Source organism: Colletotrichum siamense, assembly GCF_013390195.1.
Source record: "Colletotrichum siamense strain Cg363 chromosome Unknown KSG_Cg363_contig04, whole genome shotgun sequence".
Lineage (NCBI taxonomy): Eukaryota > Fungi > Ascomycota > Sordariomycetes > Glomerellales > Glomerellaceae > Colletotrichum > Colletotrichum siamense.
Genome location: NW_023501017.1, coordinates 278,723 through 303,164, shown reverse-complemented (window position 1 = coordinate 303,164; position 24,442 = coordinate 278,723). Strand labels below are relative to the sequence as shown.

Sequence of the window (24,442 nt, the reverse complement as noted above, 5' to 3'; positions counted from 1 at the left end):
TCTCCCGGTGTGAGCTAAGGTAACCACTTTCCAGGTGGGCCAGTTGGTTCTCGAAATGCCTCGTCAAACTGTCTTAATTCAGCTTTCCTCCATCTCTAGCTGAGCATTCGGTCGAGACCGACGAAAAACGCAGAAAATAGACGAACATGTTGGTAAAGGAGTCATCAACGTCATCTCATCGCGTGCAGGAAACAAATCTTTTGGAAATGCGGAATTGGGCCGAACTGTGGCCCTGTTGCGTCATGTTGCTCGAGTCAGTCGCATTGCATCCCTGATCTGAGTCTCCTTACCCGTTCCGATTTAATAAAGATTAATGATTGCCGACAGCGATCGCGAAACATTTTTCTTATCATACTACTGTGAACGCACGGATAAACGAATTTGCGACCTCTCGGCCCAGAGGAAACACGTCCAGACAACCGAGGATAACATCTCGTACGATATAGGCGACGGCAGAGCCTGGGGCAGCGGTGAAGACTAAGAATTCTTGATTAATACTACTAACTAGAGCGCCGTGCTATCCAACCAGGCGCATTGCTGTATTATCTAAAGCGACGCACTTAGGGGCAGGTCTCTCGACGAGCTGCCCACCCACACCTTCTTCGGGTACTGGCTGATCACCCAGTTCTGGCTGGCAACGTCCCAGTTGCTCAGGTCGCGTCTTGTAATCTCGGCTGAAAACGTGGCCGATGCGCCGGGGGCAAGGGGGATGCGCTCAAAACCGCGCAGCACCTTGACCGGGTCGTCAGGGCCGCCAAGCGACACGTACAGCTGAGCAACCTCGTCACCAGCAATGTCGCCCTTGTTGGTCACGGTCGCAGTGACAGTGTAGAGAATATCCCACAACTGCGGGTTACCACCGGGGCTGCCCGAGGCAGGGTGCTTGGCCTGCGGGTTGCTGTCCAAGGCATTAGGCGGCAGGAACTCCTCCGCCGTCTTGCCAAAGTGAGGGTCCTGAGAGGCCTCTTGGGCGTTTGACACGTTCAGCCACGGGTAGATGAACTTGTAGATGTAGCGAGCCTGGTCCTTGGGGAAGACATAGTCGTTCAGGTCGGTGCTGTGGTTACCAAAAGTAGGCGCAGCCGCCGTCTCACCAGTCGTCGGCCTGTACTCTCCTGCATCCTTCTTGGCCACAGCCAGGTTGGAGAACTCGAACTTGGTGTAAGATAGACCGAAGCCGAAGGGGTAGATTGGCGCAGAGTTGCTGGAGTTACCATAAGTTCCATTGCTGCCAGATGTAGCCCGATCGAAAAAGCGGTAGTCAATGAAGACGCCCTCGGTAAAATCATCCTGAGGAGCTCCCTCGCCGTTGTTGGGCTTGTACAAAACGTCGGCACCGTAGCTTTCGCGGGTCGCACCCCAGGTGAAGGGAGACTTGCCGGCGGGGTTAACATCGCCGTAGAGGACGTCCGTGATCGAGTTGCCAGATTCCTGTCCAGGAAGTCCAGCCCAGAGAATAGCAGTAATGTTGGGGTTCTCGTACCAATCAGTGACGAGGACGGGACCGCTGGAGTGAATGACAACGATGGTGTTGTTGTTGATGGACGAGACGTTCTTGATGAGCTCGTCGCCAGAGTTCCACAGGGTCAGGTTCTGGCGATCACCCTCGTTGCCGCCAACGTTGATGTAGCCCTCGCCAGAGTTGGCGTTGACAAAGACGATGGCAGTGGCGCCGGGTTGAGTGATCAGGGCAGTGGTGGCAGCGGTTTCGTAGTTGCTGAGAATGCTCTCGTAGCGGGTACCGTCATCGAGAGCGCGTCTCTGCAGGGCCTGGTCCGGAGTAATAAGGTACGGGTAGTTGGAACTGCCAGATCCCCAGGAGGCACCGAGGGTACCGTCGTTGCATCCGCGATCACTGCAGCCATTGGGTCCCTTGGGATTGGGGCCAGCGTCCTCTCCAATGACGGCCAGGAACTTGGGCTTCTTCAAGGGCAGAGATCCGGAATTCTTGAGCAACACCGTGGCCTTGGCGCCGATCTCGCGAATTAAGTTGGCGTGCTCCTTGCCCTTTCGTACGTCAATGTGCTGGTTGATTGTCTGAACGTTCTCCTTGGCGTAGTACTGCAGGGGGCCGACAGTGTCGAGAGTCCAGGAAGAGAAGTTGATGTCGGGCACCTCATCAACTTTCATGCCAACCTTGAAGAAGGCGGCCATGATGCGGAGAGCCATGTCGTCGAGACGGTATTCGGGGACGGTGCCATTGAGCACGGCGATGGTCAAGTTGGTTCCCCAGAAGGTTTGACCGGTGTTGAAGAGGGTGTCGCCGGGCATGCTCATGTCCAAACCAGCAACTGCCGTAGCGGCACCAGCATGTTGCGCTATACGATGGTCAGCAATTTTGCTTCACGACATTACCCCAGGAGGTTCCAAAATACCTTGCCAATCCGACATGATGAATCCAGAAAAGCCCAACTCTCCCTTGAGAAGACCGTTGAGAAGCTTGGAGTTTTGACAGCCGTAGGAGTTGTTGACCTGGTTGTAAGAGCACATGATGGAACCAACACCAGCGCGGATGGCATCGGCGAAGGGCCACATGTAAAGCTCATGCATGGTCTTGTCGTCAATGTTGGAAGAAAGCGACTCGGTGATGTTGTATCCGTAGCCAATAGCCTCGGGGGCCTGTCTGAAGTGTTCTTGCTCGTTGCCGACGAAATGCTTGGCGCAGGCGATGGCACCAGCATCCTGAATTCCCTTGACACTCTCGGCCATGAAGACACCAGTCAGGTACGGGTCGACGGAGAAGCCTTCCCAGTTGCGGCCTCCGGTAGGGGCGCGGCCAATGGGTCCAGCGACGGGGGCGAGCACGACATCGACACCCTTTGCTCTCTGTTCGGCGCCAATAGCCTCGGCTCTGCGGTAGACGAGGCTTCGGTCCCAGGTGGCGGCGACGGTTTGGCCAGAGGGGAAGACGGAGTTGTAGTCGCTGAAACGGATGCCGACAGGGCCGTCCTGCATGCAGAGGCCGCGAAGGCCGAGTCGAGGTACTGAGCCAACGTTTCCGACGCACAGGTCTCCTTGCCATCTGTTCCCGTGTAAGTCGGGTGCTTGGTACGAGGTGACGAGCAACTTACCCAACTCCAGTCGTCAAGTTGACCTTCTCGAGAAGGGTCAATTGGGAGACGAAGTCCTTGGCTTTGGCGTAGGCATCAGCCCAGCCATCAGCGTTGGGGTCCAACCATGGTGAAGGATAGACGGGCGGCGAGTATGCGAGATCGCGCTTGTTCAATTGTGTTAGATCGAGTCCAGACAACGCAAGAAGATAGTGAAGAAACATCTTGCCATAAACACACAAGAAGCAGTTTTAACAATGGGGATGAACGCAATACAAGAGAGAATACAAGAGGCGGACGCAGAGCAACTCTAAATGAAGCAATGGGAGAACCGCAACACCAGCTGGTTGGGCACCCCGCAGACGAAGCTTGCCAGCCAATGTCTTGGGTGAAGAAGCAGAATAGACATTGTCATTGCGCAATGGTTTCCCAAATCACAGAGGAATGGAACACGCAGCTTTCACGCGGCAGCAACGTACCTTGTGCAACTTTCCTTCAGGTGCCACGGCAGCAGCAACGAGGTCAGCTGCCGCCAACACGGCAACAGCCAAAGTTTGTGTTCTCATCGTGGTTTCCAGCAGCTGTCGGTTGCCGCTTCAGCTGAAGAACGTCTGCTACCTTGTGGAAGGGTCGACTCGAGCTGTAGGTCGGTCGTGGGAAGGGAGCAGGGTGCCTTGACCAGAAAATTGGATGAGTGAGAGAGCGCGCGGGCGCGGCTACTTTAATGTTGGTTGACAGCAAGCTGGGATTCGCGTCCGGGGTAGCTCCGGATGAAAGTTCGCTGCCAGTCTTGTCCCTATCCAGCAAGCACAATGTGGTGAGGGTAGCTTGGCTAGGGTAGGTCGGTCAGGATCTGGGTTGGCAAGCTCTGTTGATCTGGGCCCGGTCTGATGATGCAACAAGGTTTCCTTGTTCAGTCAACATGGATGGGGACCAGTTCTGTGGGCTGTGAATGTGGAGGTGGACGGCATATGCAGTAGAGTAGCACGTTGGACGGATGCTACCCCACTGCCTTGCAGGCTGGGAGACTGGTTCTGGGACCAAAAGTATCCCACCGCTTCCGGGGAGGACAATGACAGCGCGGTGGTAGACCGACTCGCGGATGTCGTCGGTCTTGGAAGCGGTGTCGATGTAAGTGAGGGGCGAGCTGCGGGGGAGCAGCCAGATGGACTGGCAACGGGTCAGATGAGTTGGAGATGGAGGGCTGTCTGCAAGCTAGACTGGATCAATTGCGGTTGAAGCTGTTCTCTGGTGAGGGTAGTGAGAGCTTGGAGCAAAGACAAAAAGCCCAAGTCCGGGGTAGAGGCCGTCCCGAGAATAAGGACATGCGAAGCGTGACAGGGCAGCCAGGCCAGCAGGCTGCGAGGTACTTGGACGTGTAGCATGTCATGACGAAAAAAGGGCCGATCAGTCAGGAGTGCGATGACGGGCAGGGAGAGCCTAAGATGTATGTGGTGTAGTTGGACGGGCCCAGAGCTGGGGCGGTCGAGAGATCAACCATTGGGCCAATGTCTCTCCTCTTGGTCGGTATCCGTGCAGAGCTGCGGCTGCTGCTGGACGTGGTGGCCGTTGGAACCAGTGCTTTTGGCCTTGGTGTGTGTGGGTGATGATGAGGCGACGACGGGCTGGGCGGCAGGCAGGTAAGCTGGTCATGTTGGTGGGCGATTATGCTGGTGGTGGTGGTGTTCCTTCGCAAGAAATGGAGGTGGCCAAGACAGGGTCGATGGAAAGAGAAGGGACGGGCGCCCACGGGGAAGTACCCTCTCCTCCCCACGGCGCCTTCCCTCCCCTAGATGCCGGACACAGGAACGCCAAATCGGAACCGGTGGGGAAGTGGGGCCACCAAGCAGGAAACACCCAACACCAGAAGAAATGACGGGGAAATTGGCACTTTGGGCAAGAGCCCAGCAGTAGCACTCGCTCACTTGGATGGACCTAACTTCCGGTCGCGATTACCGAGGGGAAACATGGCTATACGCGGAGAGTTCGGCGTGGCTGCATGTATCTCGGCAGTACCGTCATCCCTGGCACGCTTCTATCGACAGTGGCGTTACGCCGTCCCGCCGTTGGCTCCGAGAGGCGCCCGTCTTGTTAGTGCTCTTGTTCTCTCTGCTTCTGCCCAGTGTTTATTCGTACCGCACTCGAGCACCACTTCATCGCCTGCAGCAGCGTTACATCCGTGGTTAACCCGGAGAACCATCGACTGACCTTGGGGCCAATTCTTGTTGATGGATCGCATCCTCAAGGTTCTTTTCCCACTGCAAACAAGAAACGGAGCAGACATCACGCCCGGTACTGCCAATGTCGACATTCCGACCGTCTGCAGATCGGAATAAAACGCCTTCGCCCCTCCCCACCGTCGGCACTTGTTCCGCTTGGCAAAAACTCTTCTTCGTATCCAGCCCCCCGAAATGTTTTGTAAACATTTTGGTTTTCGTATATGAATAATGCAACCCTCTGCCGGGATGTGTCATGTCCGCCAAAGACACCATAAACCCTCATATAAACTCAAAAAGCCCCCGTCCCTGAATTTTATACTATGCGAGCATTCGTCGAGTCAACCTTTTAATATCCGTCTCATCTTACCGGCGGCACCCAACTCATGCTTAACTCTCCTTTCTCCTTCCATCTCAACTCTGGCTTCGACTGACACAAACCTTGCTGCATCTGTCTGAATAATGGCTGCAGCTTTTCTTCTTTCTTCTCCCAACCAGAGATCACGAGACGGTCGAAAGACGCTAGCTCGTACATGACGCCATGCCGACTCCATCGCCAGCACATGTCCCCCGCCTGCGCCTCTTGGCCGCACCTTTCGCGCAACCACTTTCTTTCCTTCTCCATCGTCTCTTCTCCTCTCCCCCATCTCCCCCGCATTTCTACCCCGGTCCCTCCCAACGGACCCCTGTCTTACCCCTCATCTCCCTCCCCCGGCCTCCTCTCCATGCTCCATCGTCAAAAAATTGGCCCATTGTCCACAAGAGCTCCGGGCAACCCACATTCGCATTTTCCCTCGCCCATTCGCGAATTACGCCCGTTGCCAAGGAGCGGGACCCCCGAGTCTTTCGGCCCGTTTACTAAATTGTTGGAGAAGCTTCATCGATGAGATGGGGAATCCGAGGGAAGAAAACGGAGCTGCAGCAGAGCCACCATGAGCAGCTCGCGTAGTGTCGCTGCAAAATCTGGTTGGTTTGATGCAATGCTTGCGGCAGGCAGAGCGTAGAACAGGTAACGTTCCAATTGATGTCTTGAGTGCCCTCTCTGTTCCGTCCCAAGACGGACGTCAACCGAAAACAAGGTTGGTTCAAATTGTCTCACCAGCGCCCAAACCCGTCACCAATCAGGCCAAGACGTGCGTGGCTGGGTTCGGTGAGAAATAAGCCGCAGGAAAAGAAGCTTAGTAGACTACGTTGGCTAGAGAGACTACCTTTTCTGTGATCTCAGACCCTGCCTAACTGTCGTTGTCATCGTTGTCGTCCTGGCTGCCTCTATCGTTATTTCTCCTACGATGGTCCTTGATCGAAAGAGTATTCCAAGTTTAAGAAGTTCACAGACGCAGGAGATTAGGCAGTCTTGCCGGAAAGGGAGCTTAGTAGTCCAAGCTGGAGTATCTCTGGTTCATCCGTATCATAACCGATCATAAAAGCTGTATTGCGCCTCCATCTAGCATGAATCTGCTACGATAAGGTCCATTTCCCCGCCTGAGGCTACCAACGCCACATGCGCAACCGTTGCCCAACGCCAATTTGCTAGACGCCAACCTTCGTAATGCTGCACGACTCAAAGAAACGGCCCGAAGAGGTTCCTATCCGTTTCCATAGCCCGGCCCGGCTTTCCGATGGCATGTCCAAAGGTTCTATGGACCCTTAGTAAATGCCAGGCAAGATTCTCCACCTGACAATCTTCTTGTACTTCTCCCAGTCCTCGCCGTACTTGCGCGCGCACTTCTCGTCATCGCGGCGGTCGCGGTGAATCAAGAGAATCGCAAAGTATAGGATGTAAAAGTACGTGAAGGGGATTCCCCATCCTCGCGCTGCACCCTGGATGACCTCGCGACCATCGGCCATCTTGAACGCTCCCTCGACACCGGACTGCACGAAGCCGCTGCCAGCCGAGACGATCGTGTATCCAGCCATACCGGTGGGCAAGCCGTAAGGCCATGCCTGCAACCAGTCGCCGAGGTAGTTGATGTGGCGGGCAACACCCCACCAGCCGGTGATAAGGAGGCGAGTGCCTGCCTTGGTCTCGATATACTTGAGGTGGGAAACGCTAGGGTCATCTGGGTTGTTGCGGAACGCGTTCTTCTGGCTGTTGGAGGCGCGGAAGATGAAAAAGGCGACACCGATAATGCTTGCGATTCCGGCCATACCGAGCGGGCTGACCGAGACGGGATACACAGCGAGATACTTGGCTTGGAGGGAATACATGAACGGGAGCCACGCGACGTCGCCAAATGAAAGCATGAAGCCGAAGCCATCAGTAATGATGTCGATCGTGGTCAAAATCGCGGGTTCGTTGTACCAGCAGTCGATGACATAGACGGTCTGGACAGCGGAAACAAAGATGATGCTGTTTGAGACGAAACCATAGGTGCGGTACTGCTTGGCCATCCAGGCGAAGTTGATCAGGGACCAGCCGAGCAGGCCAGGTCGGACCTCCATGAACTCCTTGATATCGATTTCTCCGATGATGGGGATCGTGACGCGAGGGTTGAGTTCTCGCCCGATGAACCAGTCGTAGATCAGGTTGCCAGAATGTCCACCCTCGGCCAGCTCGCGGCTCTCGACGTTGCCAGGCTTGACGCTAAAGCTTCGGACGTAGACGAATGTAGCGGCACCGAATGCGACCAGCATGTTGGCAGTAACGACCTGGATGTAGTTCTCCGTGATGAAGGTCCAAACAGGGAACTCGGCGCCCTGAGCGATGGTGCCAGCGGCGCAAAGAGTCAAGATGAACATTCCAGAGGAAAAGGCTGCGTTTGTCAGTCACACGAGCAGTAGGGGAATAGGTCGGGCTGCGTACAGTTGAAGCGGTACTTGAGCTTGCCGCCCGAGGCAAGCTGGACACCCTCGACCTCAGTGCCAGGCAGGAAGCGGTAGAGGAGCGCATTGAAGAAGTAGTATCCCAGAACGGCGGCGTTGACCTTGTTGTCTCCAAGACCCCAGATTCCTTCAGCGGGCCATCCGACCTCGCGCTTCAGCTGGGAAAGAGTCAAGTTCTTCGGGTCGAGCAGGGAGGGCGCGGGGCAGCCGGAGACATCGTTGCAAGCGAAAGCAAAGACGTAGACGAGAACGGGAAGGATGATGGAGATGCCAAAGGTTCCGATACTATGAATAAAGTCAGTGGACGGAATGGGATTGAGGTTGCTTGAGATAACTCACGGTCCACCAAAATGATAGCCATGCGCCTGCGGCGGTGGCTGCTGCTGCTTTACCGCGACTTGCGTTTCCTTGGCCATGTTGCGCGGTGCTGTTGATGCTAGGAGGAAGTCGCGTTGCGTTATTGTGGGGTGGAAAGAGCTATACACAGCTGCAGCGTGCTGTTATTTGTAGTGTTTGCACCCGCGCGGCAGGAATACGAAGACGAGCCGATAGCAAAATATCAGCCCCAAGATCCACGACGATGTGGAGGCTGCGAATACAATCGAGAGGTGTTTTGCGCCGGAGCTATGGGATTCCGAGTGACCTCATGGGCGGAGGAGATTCGATGACGCTAATACTGCGATCCGAGCTTTGCTTGATTGGATCCCACGCGCGTGGTGATTGAAACGGTGGAAGGTGCCCCCGGAGGAATGGTTCCACCGAGAGCACGGCCACGGGAAGACATGCAAGAGCATCGGACGGTATGAAGTCTGGAAGCCCGGTTGAGATGGAATAAGAGAATTTAAGATTCAAGCTCTCAGAGTCTGTGTATGCATGAAGAATAAGATATGTTTAATGTGATTCGGCAATGGCTCGCAGGATGAGGTCCAGATCTTCCCGTCTTACAGCAGATACGCGATGGAGAGGTACGTACCGCTGCTCTTCGAAAGGGGAATCGGACATCGGCGTTTGCCAAGTGCCCTTTCCTGGAGGTGCGGCACTGCTTATGAAAGCAATAGGATGAGTCCTTAGGTAATCTCCCCCAGATTGAGCACATAGGACCTGCATGACACGTGACCCTGTCCATACTGGTCGCGGAAAGAGTGTCCCGCAGGGCAGGCTGCAGGCAGCCATTGGAAGCTGTCGGGTCCCTTAGGGAAGCCTGTACGGTGGCCCCCGTGGGACCTGAATGCAGCCTGGTGCAGAGGGGCGGACGCTGCAAGGAGCGCCCATCCACCAATCAATGCACCCCCTCCCGTCACTCCCGTCCCCCGTCGGCATCTCCCTGTGAAAGGCTGACGAATGACCAAGTGGCTTCCCACTTGCCCAGCATCCAAATCCTCCAAACTGTCCTCCAAAGTGCCTCTCGACCGCATTTACGTCTTTGTCCATCACCGTCGCACGGCACTGCAGCATCGTTCGCTTCATTTCCACTTCTCCAGAGATTTGCAGCATCCGCAATTGATGTCATAGGCCCCGAGCCGACCCACGCTTCTCCGCGCTCCGAAGCGCTTACTCCCGCAAACACGATCATTCCAGTCGCGCTCCCTGGCCTGGACCCCTTTCATCGATATTAGAACGACTCAGAACCATCCATTTTGATGCATTCCTCCAACTTCCTGCTGCTCCTCGCAGCAGCCGCGACCCCGAGCGCCGCCGACACTTCGACCTCGAGCACATCTAGCAGCGTACCGGCATGCACGGCAGCGTCCAAGAGCGGGACCGGCGGGCCGTTCTACGACCTGCGTCCAGACATCGCCGTCAAGGTTGAGGAGGGCAAGTCATCCAAGGGTGCTGTCACGACCGACTACCATGCTAGGGGCTGGGACTATGGCAAGAACTTCACCCTCAATATTTGCGCTCCCGTCATCGACCCTGTCGAAGACGTAGTGGGGTTGGGCAAGGGCGAGTCCAAGAACGTCAGCGCGTACTACACATACAAGACCGAAACTTTCTCCATAGGGTTCGTTGCCTCTGCTCTCTCATGATCAATTCTGTTCAAACTAACAAATGCGCGACGTAGTCAATCCAACATGGACATACAAACCCGCGGGCGCATTCTGGTCCTCCAATACAAGAACGGCTCTCCCTGCGGCGAGAGCAAGTCCAAGCGAGCAACGGCCCATGACGGCGCTTCCTACAACAGATACACCGACGACGAGGACAGAACCCTCATCGCACCGTCTGCAGTCGGCAAGAAGAAGGCCTCGGCAGAAAAGGACGATACGCCAACCCGTCGCAAGTCGGCAACCATCTCCTTCCACTGCGACACGGAACAGATTGGTGGAGCAGCCCACATTTCCTTCGTCGGCTCAGATCCCGACGACTGCGCCTACTTCTTCGAGGCCCGTTCCCAGCACGCTTGCGCCAGAGCCGAACCCCACCAGCCTGGCAGCGTCGGGCCCGGCAGTGTCTTCGCCATCATCTTCGTGATCGCCGTGCTTGTATACTTTGGTGGTGGTGTGTTCTACCAGCGTACTGTCGCTCATGCCCGGGGCTGGCGGCAACTGCCCAACTACAGCCTCTGGGCCGGCATCTGGGGGTTTGTCAGTGTATGTAGACCTTCGCGCTACTAGTGGTTGAGGGGAACTAACACCATAAACAGGACATGTTTGTCATTGCGACCTCTTCATGTGCTCAACTTCTGCCAGGAAGGCGTGGCTACCGTCATCTGTCCGGATCTCCCAGCAGAGGACGTAACCGCGAGGACGAGAACCGTCTGATAGATCAGCTGGACGAGGAGTGGGACGACTAGGTTCGTGCGAGTGTGTAAAGGCATCAGCGCCTCATCTTTCCTTTTCTATCACTGCGTATTCGAATTCTATCAGGGGATGAACGTGAGTCGCAGGCAACCACCCTAGATACCCCGTGCGAGAACAAAATGCATAGACGATTTATGGCTTTCGAGTTGCGTTCAGACGGTGAAACTTATAATTACTTTTTTGGATGTGAACCGAGCTTCTAATGCTACAGCCCGGCCCGAAGCCGCTCAGCAAAGTCCTTGACTGTGGTTACGATATCCGCATCTTGGGCCAGCCCGAGTTGAAGCGCCTTCGAAACGTCAAACAGGGCCGGCCAACTCCCCACGATAGCCTCGATTTGCGGGTTTCGCTCCTCTGTCACCCTGGCCCGAGCCTCCATTCCCCCGACAACCTCCAATGCGTTCAAAATATCCGCCACTGTCACGGTGATACCCGGCAGATTGACCACCCTCGACAGCCCAAAGTTCTCCTTCGGGATGTCCTTCACAGCGACTAGGTTCGCAACAACCGTCCTCGGCGAGCACACCCACATGGCCAGCTCCGGGCCCACGGGCAGAATGTTATTCTCCCCCTTGAGCGACTCCCTCACGATGCCTGACGCAAACGACGACGCGGCGGCGCTGGGCGCTCCGGGTCGGACGATGATGGTGGGCAGCCTGACGATCCTGCCGTCTAGGAGCCCGCGGCGGGAGTAGTCCCCGACCAAGGTCTCGATGATGAGCTTCTCGGCACCGTATGAAGACTGCGGCGTGGGACACGTCGTCTCGGTGACGACCTGGCCCCCAACTGGGCCGTACACGGCGAGCGAACTGGGGAACACCACGACAGTCCCGCGATGAGGCGAGGTCGGCTGGCGGAGGGCGTCGAGGATGTACCGGTGGCTGTCCAGGTTCACGCGCAGCCCGAGGTCGAGGTCCGCCTCTGCGCCGCCGGACATGATGCCATGGAGGAGGTAGATTGCGTTGAACCGCGAGTGGTGCGTGAGGAGCGCGGCGACGGCATCGGGGGATGTGAGGTCTGTCTGGAGGGCCGTAATGCGTGACGCGCCGTCTGGGACGATGGATTGCGGAGGGATTGACGGGGTTACTACGTCGGTGATTGTGAGGTGGATCGTGGGGGATGAGAGGAGGAGGGCCGTCGTGAGTTCCTGGCCAATGAAGCCGGCGGCTCCCGTTATGAGAATGTGGTTTGCTTCTGAGTTCATCATTTTGTGGTGCTATTGATGAGGTTGAAGTGAGTTGAGTTGAGATTGAATGAGTGGTGATGATGTAGGTGAAGGTGAAGGTCAGAGGGTATGACGTAGGTGTTACATGAGATGGTCGCCCGCGTCAAGAGAAATCAGACATGAACAGGAAGCTATGAGGACAACTTTATGAAGCTCCTAGTTTGCACTTCACGATAATACCTCGATGACAATGTGCATTATTCCGACATGAATGACGGCCCTCAAGTCCGAATATCGGCTTTCTCTCCGATGTGGCTTTCATCTGTGGCTCTCTGCGGCGCAGGAGTTTGTCATCACGTCACAGAGCTTCGGGCGATGTCGACCGAGCAAAAAGACGCTAGGGGGAGCCAAAACGCTCCCCCGAAAGGATCCATAACGTCGTCTGGGGAAAGTTCTTAGCTCGACAGGATGGCCTCTCGGGTAGAAGACCGTCTACCCCGCGGTGCCGTGTGACCCACGTCGGGATGGGGACAAGATCCACCTCGAGCAGACCTCGAGCAGCGGTCCGGGGACTTTCGGTGTCGGCGCGGACTTTCAGGGAATGTGGCTCGATCTGTTCTGCTCAACGCGCGCTGTCTCGGTTGCAGACATGGCGAGAGAGGGGCGGTATTCGCAGTTGTCTTACGACTTGACCGTGAGTCCCACGCTCCCTTTCGCTATCTAATGCAACGAGCACGAGGCCGATGGGCTGGTTAAGGGGCCACAGCCATGTGTGAGAGGCATGGGCTCCGAGGCATTATGTAGGAATGGCGGAAGATAGCGACAGAGAAGGCGGCAGGCTGCTGGAAGCATGGCATGTTGTGATGTTCTTATCACTCAAAGAGCATCGTTGCATTGGAGGGTTCATGGACCATGGACGCCTGACTACCGAACTGAATTACACACGAGTGGCAGTATCTTATGCCCGAGTACCTGGGCGCCTCTCAGAAAACTCGTGGAACTCTGCCTCCGGCCCAATACCATTCTTGGCGTCCACGTCAAGATCTCCCAGGCGATTCGTGGCAAGATCGTCGCCAAACAGCTCCGCAATCTCCTCCAACGACTTTCCGGACTGGCTCCTAGTGTTAGCGAGGTATGGCTATCTGAGTTAGGCACGGGGCCACACACCGTCTCAGGGAGAAAGAAGAAGTAAAAGACGGCCGCGGCCAGGTTAGTTGCGATGAAGAGTGAGTAGTACCTAGAAACCGTGTTAGTAAGGTATGAAGCGAGGCGCATATCAGAAGGACTGGCTGACCTCCAGCTGACAGACGCAATGGCAAGAGGCGTAATCTGCGAAAGCACGATAGCGGTGACGGACTTCGTCGCGACCGCAAAGGCGAGACCCTTAGTACGAAGGAAGAAGGGGAACAGCTCCGAGGGCACGACCCAGATCATGGCGTTGAAGAAGATTGCGTAGCACATGGAGTAGACGAAGATTGCCGCGATGGCCGCTCCCGCTCCGGCCGCATTGTCGTTATCCTTGTTGCCGTACACCGCACTCAAAGCCATGCAGAGAGCAATCATGGCGCTCAGTACGAGAGAGCCGCCCCAGAGGGTGCGCGTCCGCGGCCAGCGGTCTGCCACCACTGCGAGGTAGATGACCTGGCCTATGATGCCCATCATGCCGTACGCGCCGCTGATGAGCAGAGCCGTTCGACCTGTGGATCCAACGGTAGCATAGAAGATGTTTTGGAAGTTTTGAATGACGGAGGAACCGCTGAGCTGGCCCATGGTGACGATGAAGGCGGCCGTGAGAGTGCGACGGACGTACTGGCGCGAGAACATCTGCTTGATGGCCGTGGCCCAGTTCATATTGCCCTGCTGCCTCTCCATCAAGATCTGCTCCCTAATCTGGATGAGCTCCCGCCCGACCAGGTCGTCGTTATCCGTCGCCCCGTGCAGATTGGCCAGAACCGTCTTGGCTTCTTCGTACCGGTCCTTGAGAATCAGCCAACGGGGCGAGAAGGGAACGAAGAACACCATGACGGAGAGGACAAGAGGGATGGGGAGCTGCATCGCCAATGGGATGCGCCACTGTCCATCTCCCGAGGCAAAGGCACCCGCAAACCCGACCCAGTTGGCGACTCCAAAACCAATGGCAATCATCATTCCTTGTAGTCCAACGAGGAATCCACGACGGGCAGGCGGTGCGACTTCAGCAAGATAGATGGGAACAACGGAGAGCAGCTCGCCGCATCCGATTCCCGCTATCAGACGCCCAGCAATCATCATTCCAACCTCCATGGCGGCGCATTGGAGAACGGACCCAATGATGGTCAGGATCGATGCAATAAGAATCGTGTACTTTCTGCTGAATCTGTCGGCGAGATATCCGGTCGTCATGCCGCCGATGGCCTGGCCTGCGTTGTAGACGGAAACGATTGCACCTGTGTACGCTGTGTTGACCATAGAAGGCCCGTACATCTTGAGCTTGAAACTGTCATGGCCAAAAGTTGTGGCAATAATTCCTGGATAGAGTTAGCCAGTTTTTTCTGATAGACTTGGACGGTTGTCTACCAGAATCGAAGCCGTAGATGAAGCCGCCCTGCGCAGCGACAAGCGCTATGGCGACGATGAGGAAGCTCATGCTGATCAAGGTATCTAGTGTGGAGTAGAAGGACGTCTGGGGAAGAATATTCCATCATGCAAGTGGAAAATCTGGGGATTTGCTTATCTGCTTTTGTGTGTTTTTGCCTCCCTTGTACCTCGTAGATGATTCGGTGCAAAGGTAACCCGACGGCCTCGGTACTATGTGAGCAACAACCCAAGAGTCTGGGACCAGCATCGGCAGCCCACGCAAGGATCGTCTCATTGTTGTAAGGTAGTACCGAGATCGCGAGGGAGGTGAGCCTTAGCTCCTGCGGGGATGCGGAGACTCCGCCGGTGAATCGTGCTTGCTCGGGTTATTCCCGTCATCCAATCCTTTGCATCACGGTATCAAGCCGCATGTCGTGCTTGGCAGATGCGGAGAGATGCCCGGTGATCTTCGTATGCCGATGCCGGTATCCCTCGACTCCAAGAACTAATATCTCGCACCTAGACTCCCCGATTCGGACTCCTTTGCACCGGGAGAGTGATCATCTTAGCACAGGTGAAGACCCTTTAGGCTGAGAATATTTCATGTACTAGTTTCCTGAGAAACCTGAGCCCATGGACAGCAAGCCAACATTGACGATACGTCCGAACCATGTCTTGTCCCACCATCACCAAGCCGGTGTTTGAACACCACCACAGCGGCCTTGGTGTAGATTATTCCAGACCCAGAATCTCCTGGCAATTCGAAACAACGAAACCCACGGTCGCAGCTTGGACCCAAACCGCCTACGAGCTTGAGGTCACTTTCACTCCAAATGGCGAGCCCCAAATCTTCCGTGAAACCAGCGACCAATCCGTCTTGGTGCCTTGGCCAGCTCGAGATTTGGCTTCGCGAGACTCCGCCATAGTTCGAGTTCGTGTATACGGAAAGAGTCTCAGCGACGACGCATACAAGGCCGAAGAGCCAAGCCCGTGGTCAGAGCCGGCCACTGTCGAAGCCGCTCTTCTGAAACGAGAAGACTTTCGAGCCAACTTCATCACATCCTCCGAGCAGATCGGTCCCCATGGACCGCTACGGCCTATTCGATTCCGCAAGGAATTCACCATCCCTGATAACATCAGTCTCGACAACTCTTCAGCAAGACTCTACATCACTTCTCTTGGCGTCTTCGAAGCCACCATCAACGGAAAGCCAGTTACAGATGAGTGCATGGCTCCTGGTTGGACCAGCTACCGACACCGGCTCGTCTACCGCATCCTTGACGTGAAGAACCTTCTACTTCCTGGCAAGAAGAACACAATATGCGTCGAGGTAGCCGAGGGCTGGTACGCAGGACGCCTTGGGTTCAAGGGCGGTATTCGCTTCCGCTATGGCGACGTGATTGGCCTGTTTGCGCAGCTTGAGGTCAGTTCCCTGTCAGCTGAGCCGTGGGCACTCTTTTCGGACGACACCTGGTCTTCTCTCCCCAGCGCGATTACGAACAGTGAGATATACGACGGCGAAACATACGATCTGAACGAAGAGAAGCAGGGATGGAACCTGACAGATGCAGACTGGTCCAAGGCACTTGGGACAAAGGCCCTCCCATGGCCACAGACGAAGCTGGTTGCCCCTGACGCGCCGCCTGTTCGTGTGATCGAGACCAAGCCCTGCGTCAAAGTGTTCCAAAGCAAGAGCGGCAAGACGATCCTAGACTTCGGGCAGAACCTCGTCGGAAAGCTCCTCGTCAAGTCCCTGCAACTAGAAAAAGGGGCAAAGGTTACGTTCAGACATGCCGAAGTCATGGAGAACGATGAGCTTGGTACGAGGCCTCTCAGAGATGCGAAGGCCCTCGACACCATCATCGGGTCAGGACAGGAACTTCGAGACTGGACACCCAAGTTTACGTTCCATGGCTTCCGCTTTGTTCAAGTTGATGGATGGCCGGGTGGCGCCCCATCAACCGAGGACATCAGTGCACTTGTCCTGCATACGGACATGAAGCGGCGAGGGTTCTTCGAGTGTTCCAATGAATCTGTCAATCAACTTCATAACAACGTTGTCTGGTCTATGCGAGGAAACTTCCTCTCTATTCCGACCGATTGCCCACAGAGAGACGAGCGGCTCGGCTGGACTGGCGACTTACAGGTGTTTTGCCCAACGGCTACGTTCTTGTACGATACCTTGGGGATCCTCGGTAACTGGCTCCAGGATGTCGCGGCGGAGCAGCTTGAGGAAGGAAAAGGGGGCATCCCGCCGTTGGTAGTGCCGCTTGCCATCAGCCCTAATTGGCCTCACATCGCGCAAGCTGTATGGGACGACGTGACTGTACTGGCTCCAAACGCCCTCTACAAATACAGCTCCGACAAGGATTTGCTAGAGCGACAATTTGCCAGCATGCAAGCCTGGTTAGATCAAGGGGTCGACCGCGCCTCAGATGGTCTTTGGAACCCTGACAAGTGGCAGCTTGCAGATTGGCTGGATCCAACCGCGCCCCCCGACGATCCAGGCAACGGACGAACGGATAGCATTCTTGTGGCGAATGCGTACCTTGTCCACACGACCTTGGTCTTCTCTCGACTTTGCGCTGAGCTAGGCAAAGCCGACCTGGCTGCAAGGTATGTAAGTGATGGCGAACGGTTGAAGAAGCTCTTTCAGCGGCGTTACATCACCCCGGAAGGAAACCTGATGTCGAGCTCTCAGACCGGTCTTGCACTTGCATTCCAATTCGGTCTGTATCCGAACGATGCCTTTCAACGTCAGACGGCCGCAAAAGCGTTGGAAAAGCTGGTTCGCACGGCAAGGTTCCACATCAGCACTGGATTCGCTGGTACACCAGTCATCTCACATGCGCTCACCACGATCGGTCGACCTCAGCTTGCATACCGCATGCTCCTTGAGACAACGTGCCCCAGCTGGATGTATCCCGTCGTCGCTATGGGTGCGACGACTATTTGGGAGCGCTGGGACAGCATGTTGCCAGATGGCCGCATCAATCCTGGCCAGATGACCAGCTTCAATCATTACGCCCTCGGCGCGGTGGCGGACTGGCTTCACGGAACTGTGGGTGGAATATCGCCCCTTGAGCCAGGGTGGAAGGCTATCCGCGTGCGTCCCGTCCCTGGGGGCAACCTCACAAGCGCAAAGGTCTCATTTGAGGGGCCCTACGGAAGAGTGGCTTGTGAGTGGAAGCTCGAGGGCGGCAATTTCAAGATGAAGCTGAGCGTACCGCCGAGCTGTTCTGCAGTGGTGACGTTGCCGTCGGGGTTGCGTGAGGGATTTGACGAGGATGGGGAACCTACGCTGATGGTTTTTTCTGGCATTCATGAGTTTGAATGTGCTTTCGAAGCGGGTGAGTGGCCGCCGAAACCGTTTGTGGCAGCAAACCAGCCCATGCCCCCAGATACGATCGCGGGTTAGAGACGAAATGTCGCCTCTTCATTGTCACTTGCGACCGTGCATGCGCATTAACTTGGGTATTATTGGGTTGATGCTGTTATGAGAAGTCTAAACGACAGGTGGTATAGTTAAATCTTACAGCCTCCCTTTCTATCGGGAATCTGGTGGTATCATATACTGAACTGAAACTCATCATGCCTTATGCTCGAATCGAGGCGACAACCGAACCTTCATGTAGCCTTCGTGCCCTTTCTTGGGATACGTGTCCAGGTATCTGTAACCAGTCGTCATGTCAAGCTTTTGGTCCCAAAGAGAGACATTGAAGTTGTATAGAATACACGCGATCGTCTTCCGCAAAACCCTATGAGCAATACTAAGGATAATCAGTTATCGCTGAGTGTCGGCGGCTTCTGAGTGCAGATCGCTACTTACTGCTGACCCAAGCAAGTTCGGGTTCCGGTCCCAAATGTCACAGCACGACTCCTGGCCTCTTTTGTATCCTCGTCAACGCCAAGCCACCTATCAGGATCGAAAGTGTTTGGCTCAAGGTAAAGTTCTGGATCGTGTTCGAGAAGTCTCAAGGTAAAGCTCATGCTTGTCTATATGAAGTCAATAGGATGTTGGCTGGGAAGTAAATGATTCGGATTTACCATTGGAGGGATAATAGAGTCCTGGTATGTCACTAGTGACTGACTCTGTCTCGGCTGTCGATGCCATCCCGGAGAGCTTAAGCGAGTTGACTCTTTGCACACCGCATCCTGCCCAAGTCTCAGTCTCAAGCCATACTTAAGACACAGCACAGATGCTTACCAGATACCTCAACTGCAGCACCCTCGTATCTCGCCAGATTCTGTGGCCATACAAGCCAAGATCAAGTGTGTCGAGCTCATTCCTCAGTTTTTTGATACAATCCGGGTTTTGTACTAGGTGATGCAGTAGGAACGTGAGGTTACTGAGAAGCGACTCGTTTCCGATGAAGATAGCTTGCGATGACTCATGGATGGCGAGAGTCTCGCTGCCAATTTCGTTGAACATGCGAGCAAGAATTCCCTCGTAGCTATTCTCATCGTCCCATGACTTCACGATAGGTTTAACGTGATTGCTGACGAGCTGAGAGTGTGTCAGCACATGTGTTTCACATGTCCAGGAGAGTAACTAACAGTATCAAGCCAACCCAGTGGTGAGTAGGATCGAAGGATAGGAAGATGGTCGAAGATGAACTTAACGGGAGGCATACATCTCAAGACGGTGGCGAGGTCAATCGCGCTGAACGCTCGAGTCTTGTTGTGCACGGCTTCTAGGTCGAAGATCCTCAGAAACCCATAGTCCTCTTCGACGAGATATGACACCATAACGTCGTTGGTGAAAGCCCAAAGGTAGTGCGTCAAATTGACGGCATCTTTGGTCCCGGCAACATCGTTGAGACGTTTGTAGAAAGACTCAAGGTGGTTGTCTAGAGTTGGTGTGAACTGTGCCAGCGTCTTCCCTGAGAATATAGGTCGCACTGCTGATGCTCTTTGAATGTGTTTCGTCGGACTCGCCAAGCCTCCGAGGAGTTTGTTGAGAAGTCCGTAGTAGTTGTCGCATTTCAGGAGGTCTGGACGCTTGTGATACTCCAGACAGAACTGGTGGTCAGTGAAGTGCAGCTCATTTGGGCCGATTCTGACCACTGGGCCTAAGATGTACATCAGAAGTGGTTATAGAAGTGTGGGAGGCGTGCAACCATACCGTACTTCTCGTGCAGCGACTCAAGGTTCTCGAGCCAGTCGTTCCTGATCAGAACGTGGTATGCCTCGTAAAGCTTGGTGATACCAGCAAGCCTGGGCCCAGGGAATTTGGACAAGGGGCATAAGAGAGCTCGGTGGGTGTACTTTGCGACGACGTAGAAAGCGAGCAGGTACAAGATTATAGATATGATATCAAGGCCCCGAGGACTGAGAAGGGTGAAGAACCAAGCCATCAGGAACGGAACTTGCGAATCTCTCTGCGCTCTCGCAATGGCCTCCAAAATCTTTGTGTCACCCAAATGCAGAAGCCCTGCCTTATAGTCAGTTCAATGGCCGAAGGTACGTCAAGATTTGGAAAGGGTACTTTTGTAGCTGTTCAGCGGCGCGGCCGCAACGGGCCGGGGCTCGTTTATCTTGAAGGCAGATGCATATCGACGGCGGCCGCCTATCGTATGGTCCATTTTCCCGTTTGTCAATCGAGCATTCACGTACGTCTTACTGGCATGTAAGTGGTCGTCCCTGAGTTGCTGGTGAAGGATTGAGGTGCATGCATTCGGAGCTTCCACCTTCTTCGGGGTACGCCCACATGTTGGCATGTCGGCTAGTATTCCCTCCAAAACTTTAGCTTGCATCACGAATTCGATAGTTTCGTACTCACTATACTTGAATAAGGCAGTATGAGGCTCGACGAGCGGGTCGGCTGAAATGTGCTTAAGCGGCGCGGTTGTGAAGGCAAACATCTTTCGACCACATGTTCGAAGATTGGTTCAGCAGCAAGGCAGACGCAGGACATTTCAGATGATAGGATGGGTTGGTAGGACTGGGGGCTCACATAGCCCATGGTAGCCTAATCATTGCGTATGGTGGTATAATAGGGTCAAGTCAGTGCCTGGCTGTTCGCGAAAGATTTTGGGCACGTTCTTGACTTGTTTGGAATAGTTGTCGTTAAGAGGGATGGGGAACTTTCCAGACAGACCAGCGGTTCCAATAATTCTTAATGTCTGCCAAGACCTTTGGAACATAGGATCATGCGATGAACTAGGGCCAGCCAGAGGAGGCTGCTGTTTCGATCTGTCGGTTTCCCTGACGATAGACTGCGATCACCGATTTACGTTCACACGTCATTTCAGACACCCATCGCTTGGTTTTTACTTTGGGAGACACAACTTATCTTAGATCTGTTTGTTATCGACGGACAACCCCGCGGGACAACGGCACAGCGGCTGAAAGTAAAATGCGGGATGAAGGCTTTTACAGGAACCCGAGTGAGGGGATTTGGGGAAGTGATAGACTTTGAAGTCTGTTTCAAGCTTTTGACTTCGGAGCTTTTTGGTGGGTTGTCAGGAGATTGAGCGAATAGTCTTGTTTCATTGAGCAGGTTCGAACCTTAGTTCTGTCCCCAGTAAGCTGCCGTTCAAACTTCGCGTGGTGACCCAGGGATGCCCTACCAACAACTGCCGGTATAAGCGCTTTCAATGCCACGACTCACGAATGGATCAAGACGACGGCCGGCAGAAGGGTCCAATCACCACCGGACGCGCTTGGCAGTTCGATGGTGTGACCTTGTCCCTCGAGATTGATAATGATGACTGGAGTACCGAAAGTTCAGGTCCATTCTCATCTAGGCCATCGTGGAGTCCTAGTCGGTTTGACAAGTCAGGGTTGCTGGCCGAGGCAGAAATCTGCCCATGCCAACTGACTGTCTAGACGGCAAGTGTCGTAAATGAACATGAGTGTGTCTAGGTAAGCTCGCGGTTCGCCTTGTCGAAAGCAACGACTTCATGTGGTAAAGTTATGTATGCTCGCATCGTGAGTCTAGCTAAAGACTCCATTCGGTCCTATCCACCCGAATTCCAGATTTGTGCCTGACAGCTAGCTACATCGCTTACGACACGCCACCATCCATGGACGTTCATGCCGATCATTCCAACCTAGCCGCCGTCGCCCTTGGTGATCTCCGTTTAAGCTCAGCTCAGGCAGGGGACAGCCTTGCTATAGCGTTGTCCCGTGACCATAGCTCGTCTGCGCTCTCAATTGAGAGCTAGAAACATCAATTCTAGCAGCGGCAGTTCGGGAACAAGTCGAGCCCGCCAACCGAGAAACGGCCATCCCCCGCTTACACCGGGCTCAAGCCTGTAAATAATTATCGTAAGGAGCGAAAACAGCGCCAATCCAAATGACCAGATGTCGGAAGAAGTAAGGCGCAAGACTTAATATCTGGCGGATTATTAGATCCCCCCAATCTTTCCAGATACAGACTTACATCAGTATGTCCAGCACACACGGCAATTATCAGTTTATTTTCCGTTATGTCAGACAAGGCCCGTATGAAGTTGATTGCCGGATTCCAAGTCCACTGACCTCTGTGATGTAGACCTGCTAGACAATCAGTAAAACATGATATTCCCGTCTAAGGAAGCTTTTTTGATCGGAGATGTCCGAACGGTTGGCCAGTATTTCTGGACTTTCCCGCACCTTAGCAGCAGTCTTGAGCTTTTGAGGATGTGGCAGGGCAAGTGGCCTCCATCAGCTGTCCAAGCCAGGGGGCTGGCTTTGGATTTGCAACAAAGTAGGCTCTTCTCGCATTGTATCATTTCGCTTCCGCGTGTTGAGCCAGTTTCCAAAGGAATCGCCTCATGTTGACTCAAGAGCCTCCACGAGAGAGTCGCAAATGCTACCCGGTGTTCTCGTAAGCATAACTCGCAGACGAGCTGGCTCTCGGAAATATTCTGCATGAGCCTAGCGTCTCTCTGAAGCTGTTGGACGTCTCAAGATCGTCAGGAACAACTTTACAGTACAAGGTTAGGTGGCATTCACAAAGAGGGGCGTCCCCTGACGGGGATAAGTGGGCTCGGCACAGACAACCTTAACAGTATCACGCCCCGAGATCTTCGGAAAACAAGTGCTGCTGTTTGTAGTTAGTGCACCTGTCCTCTCTGCTAAGAAACTGAGCCCGGATACGGCACCATTTGTTCAGATGCCAAATGTCCTCGAGAGCTGGAGTACATGTCCTACTACAGTCGTGACGGGTCGTCAAGCACATCGTCACAAGGCCAGCTCCTTGAGCCCCAATAAGTAGGTGCCGGAGTAGTACAAAGATTACCGCTATGATAAATAAGGCGGAGACGCGATTTGAGTGTGTTCGTCTATTCAAGTACCCAAATCAATGAATCACTCCAGCTTTTGGCTTCAATTACTAAGTAAACTACCTTCGACTGAGCAAAGCCGGTACATCTGGACTCTCGAAGATGGAAGATAGTGCCTCACTTCCTTTTGGACAGTGTGCTGCCGTTTCTATTTCTGGGATCAGGCTCGCTTGCTTTTGCAAATTTCCTAGAGTTTAGTTTGCTTGGGGTTCGATCGAACGAAACAAAACGAAACATCCACAGTACATTAACCTCCTAGCATGGCTTGCGTTACCCCACAGAGCGAGTGCCTCAGGGGCAGGAAGCTGTGGCTATCGAGGCTCTGAAATTGGCCTGGCACCGAAAAGGCACGCATAGGAACTTGATCACTGATTCTATACCTGTAGACAGCAAAGCCCCAAATCTTTGCTGAGCTCGGCCTCATTACCCCTTGATGCTCCTGTGTCCTTCATACTCTGTGGAGGACAATGAAGCCACAGAAGCACCAAAATGACCTGTCAAACTAGTTCTGCAGATTTTGCCGGCCAGAACTGGTGCCAACGTGTGCCAGCGTTCTAGGAGCCCTGGAAGTAGTGCTGACGACAAATGAAACATAGGCTGACAGCTGGGTCTTGCACGGCATATCACGGATCCGAACGTACTCGGTTCTAGACTTCTACTTCACCTACGGATCGTTTCGGTAACCCAAACACCTGACCGCAGTCAAGTCCTCATGCGAACGTTCACATCTATAGAACCCTCCTCTCGCGGCAAGTTAATTGTCAAGCAAAGCCTGTTTGTTTAACATGCCCTGTGTAAGTCGCCAGTCACCCTTATTTTCATCATGGTAGGTACCATGATGTTCACCAGTGATTATCTGTCTAGTGCTGAAGGCCCACTATTGTAAACTTCATTCATGTTTCGTAGGGTCATGCGCAGGGACTCGTAGCTCTGGTTCTTCGCCATAGACGCAAATGAAGGTCAGATGAAACCACAGAGAGAGTCTGTCATGAGATTTCTGCGATCAGCCCCAGATGCCTTCATGATCTTGTGAGGCGTAGAGGCTGATGGAGTGACTATTCGATGGTAGGAAGAGTGTCACTGAAGCTGCGAATCAGTCGACAATGCGGCATGGCCAGCCGGCTCGTTTGCTCAAGACTTTGTGAGATGAACTACTGCCCAGGTTGAGTGTCTACTCACGGTCAGCGTTTTGAGACACATCCCTCCAGTGAAAGAGGTAGTTTGCTAGTGAAGAGGGCCTTCGCCTTATTGGATTTGTCCAGAGGCCTTCATTAGAATACTTTATCAACTTTTGGCGCAGAACGACACCCGATGGACAAGAGAAACATAGGCGACAACAGGGTCCAGTGCTTTGTCATCATATTAGCAGGACTTGTTTCAGTCAGTCGTCGAAGACCGATTTTTGAGATAAAGATATGAGAAGCAAAAGGTCGATCATCGGTTTTTACCGGCTCCTCTGCATGGTTTGTGAGGTCGTACGCCTGCGACCCAGCAGGAGTCTCTGGTTAAAAACGCCATTAGAGAGTGTGAGATCATGTCAGCTCTGAATGGCCATCAAATG

The 24,442-nt window shown here is 54.2% G+C and overlaps 7 protein-coding genes across 7 annotated transcripts; 2 read left to right on the top strand and 5 right to left on the bottom strand.

Annotated features, from left to right (window-relative positions):
- Positions 1-546: 546 nt before the first annotated feature.
- Positions 547-3,274, bottom strand: bglA (putative beta-glucosidase A; the record flags this gene model as incomplete). The annotated part of the gene is made up of 3 exons (XM_036637843.1): positions 547-2,318; positions 2,376-3,022; positions 3,072-3,274. 3 exons carry the CDS (start codon positions 3,272-3,274, stop codon positions 547-549), a joined length of 2,622 nt encoding a protein of 873 aa, XP_036495798.1.
- A 3,639-nt stretch (positions 3,275-6,913) lies between these two features.
- ERG24 (Delta(14)-sterol reductase) lies at positions 6,914-8,505 on the bottom strand (the record flags this gene model as incomplete). Its single annotated transcript, XM_036637842.1, has 3 exons — positions 6,914-8,019; positions 8,070-8,374; positions 8,429-8,505. 3 exons carry the CDS (start codon positions 8,503-8,505, stop codon positions 6,914-6,916), a joined length of 1,488 nt encoding a protein of 495 aa, XP_036495799.1.
- A 1,224-nt stretch (positions 8,506-9,729) lies between these two features.
- Positions 9,730-10,883, top strand: CGCS363_v005992 (putative mannose 6-phosphate receptor-like protein; the record flags this gene model as incomplete). The annotated part of the gene is made up of 3 exons (XM_036637841.1): positions 9,730-10,091; positions 10,152-10,680; positions 10,734-10,883. 3 exons carry the CDS (start codon positions 9,730-9,732, stop codon positions 10,881-10,883), a joined length of 1,041 nt encoding a protein of 346 aa, XP_036495800.1.
- Positions 10,884-11,095: 212 nt separating this feature from the next.
- On the bottom strand, positions 11,096-12,097 carry denD-2 (D-erythronate dehydrogenase; the record flags this gene model as incomplete). Its single annotated transcript, XM_036637840.1, has 1 exon — positions 11,096-12,097. The coding sequence occupies one exon, from the start codon at positions 12,095-12,097 to the stop codon at positions 11,096-11,098; it is 1,002 nt and encodes a 333-aa protein (XP_036495801.1).
- Positions 12,098-13,013: 916 nt separating this feature from the next.
- CGCS363_v005990 (High-affinity glucose transporter) lies at positions 13,014-14,681 on the bottom strand (the record flags this gene model as incomplete). Its single annotated transcript, XM_036637839.1, has 4 exons — positions 13,014-13,166; positions 13,223-13,292; positions 13,350-14,562; positions 14,612-14,681. The coding sequence occupies 4 exons, from the start codon at positions 14,679-14,681 to the stop codon at positions 13,014-13,016; spliced, it is 1,506 nt and encodes a 501-aa protein (XP_036495802.1).
- A 600-nt stretch (positions 14,682-15,281) lies between these two features.
- On the top strand, positions 15,282-18,029 carry CGCS363_v005989 (uncharacterized protein; the record flags this gene model as incomplete). Its single annotated transcript, XM_036637838.1, has 1 exon — positions 15,282-18,029. The coding sequence occupies one exon, from the start codon at positions 15,282-15,284 to the stop codon at positions 18,027-18,029; it is 2,748 nt and encodes a 915-aa protein (XP_036496707.1).
- Positions 18,030-18,200: 171 nt separating this feature from the next.
- sdnE-4 (Cytochrome P450 monooxygenase sdnE) lies at positions 18,201-20,196 on the bottom strand (the record flags this gene model as incomplete). Its single annotated transcript, XM_036637837.1, has 7 exons — positions 18,201-18,381; positions 18,441-18,607; positions 18,659-18,766; positions 18,819-19,118; positions 19,169-19,683; positions 19,737-20,045; positions 20,100-20,196. The coding sequence occupies 7 exons, from the start codon at positions 20,194-20,196 to the stop codon at positions 18,201-18,203; spliced, it is 1,677 nt and encodes a 558-aa protein (XP_036496706.1).
- Positions 20,197-24,442: the final 4,246 nt, after the last annotated feature.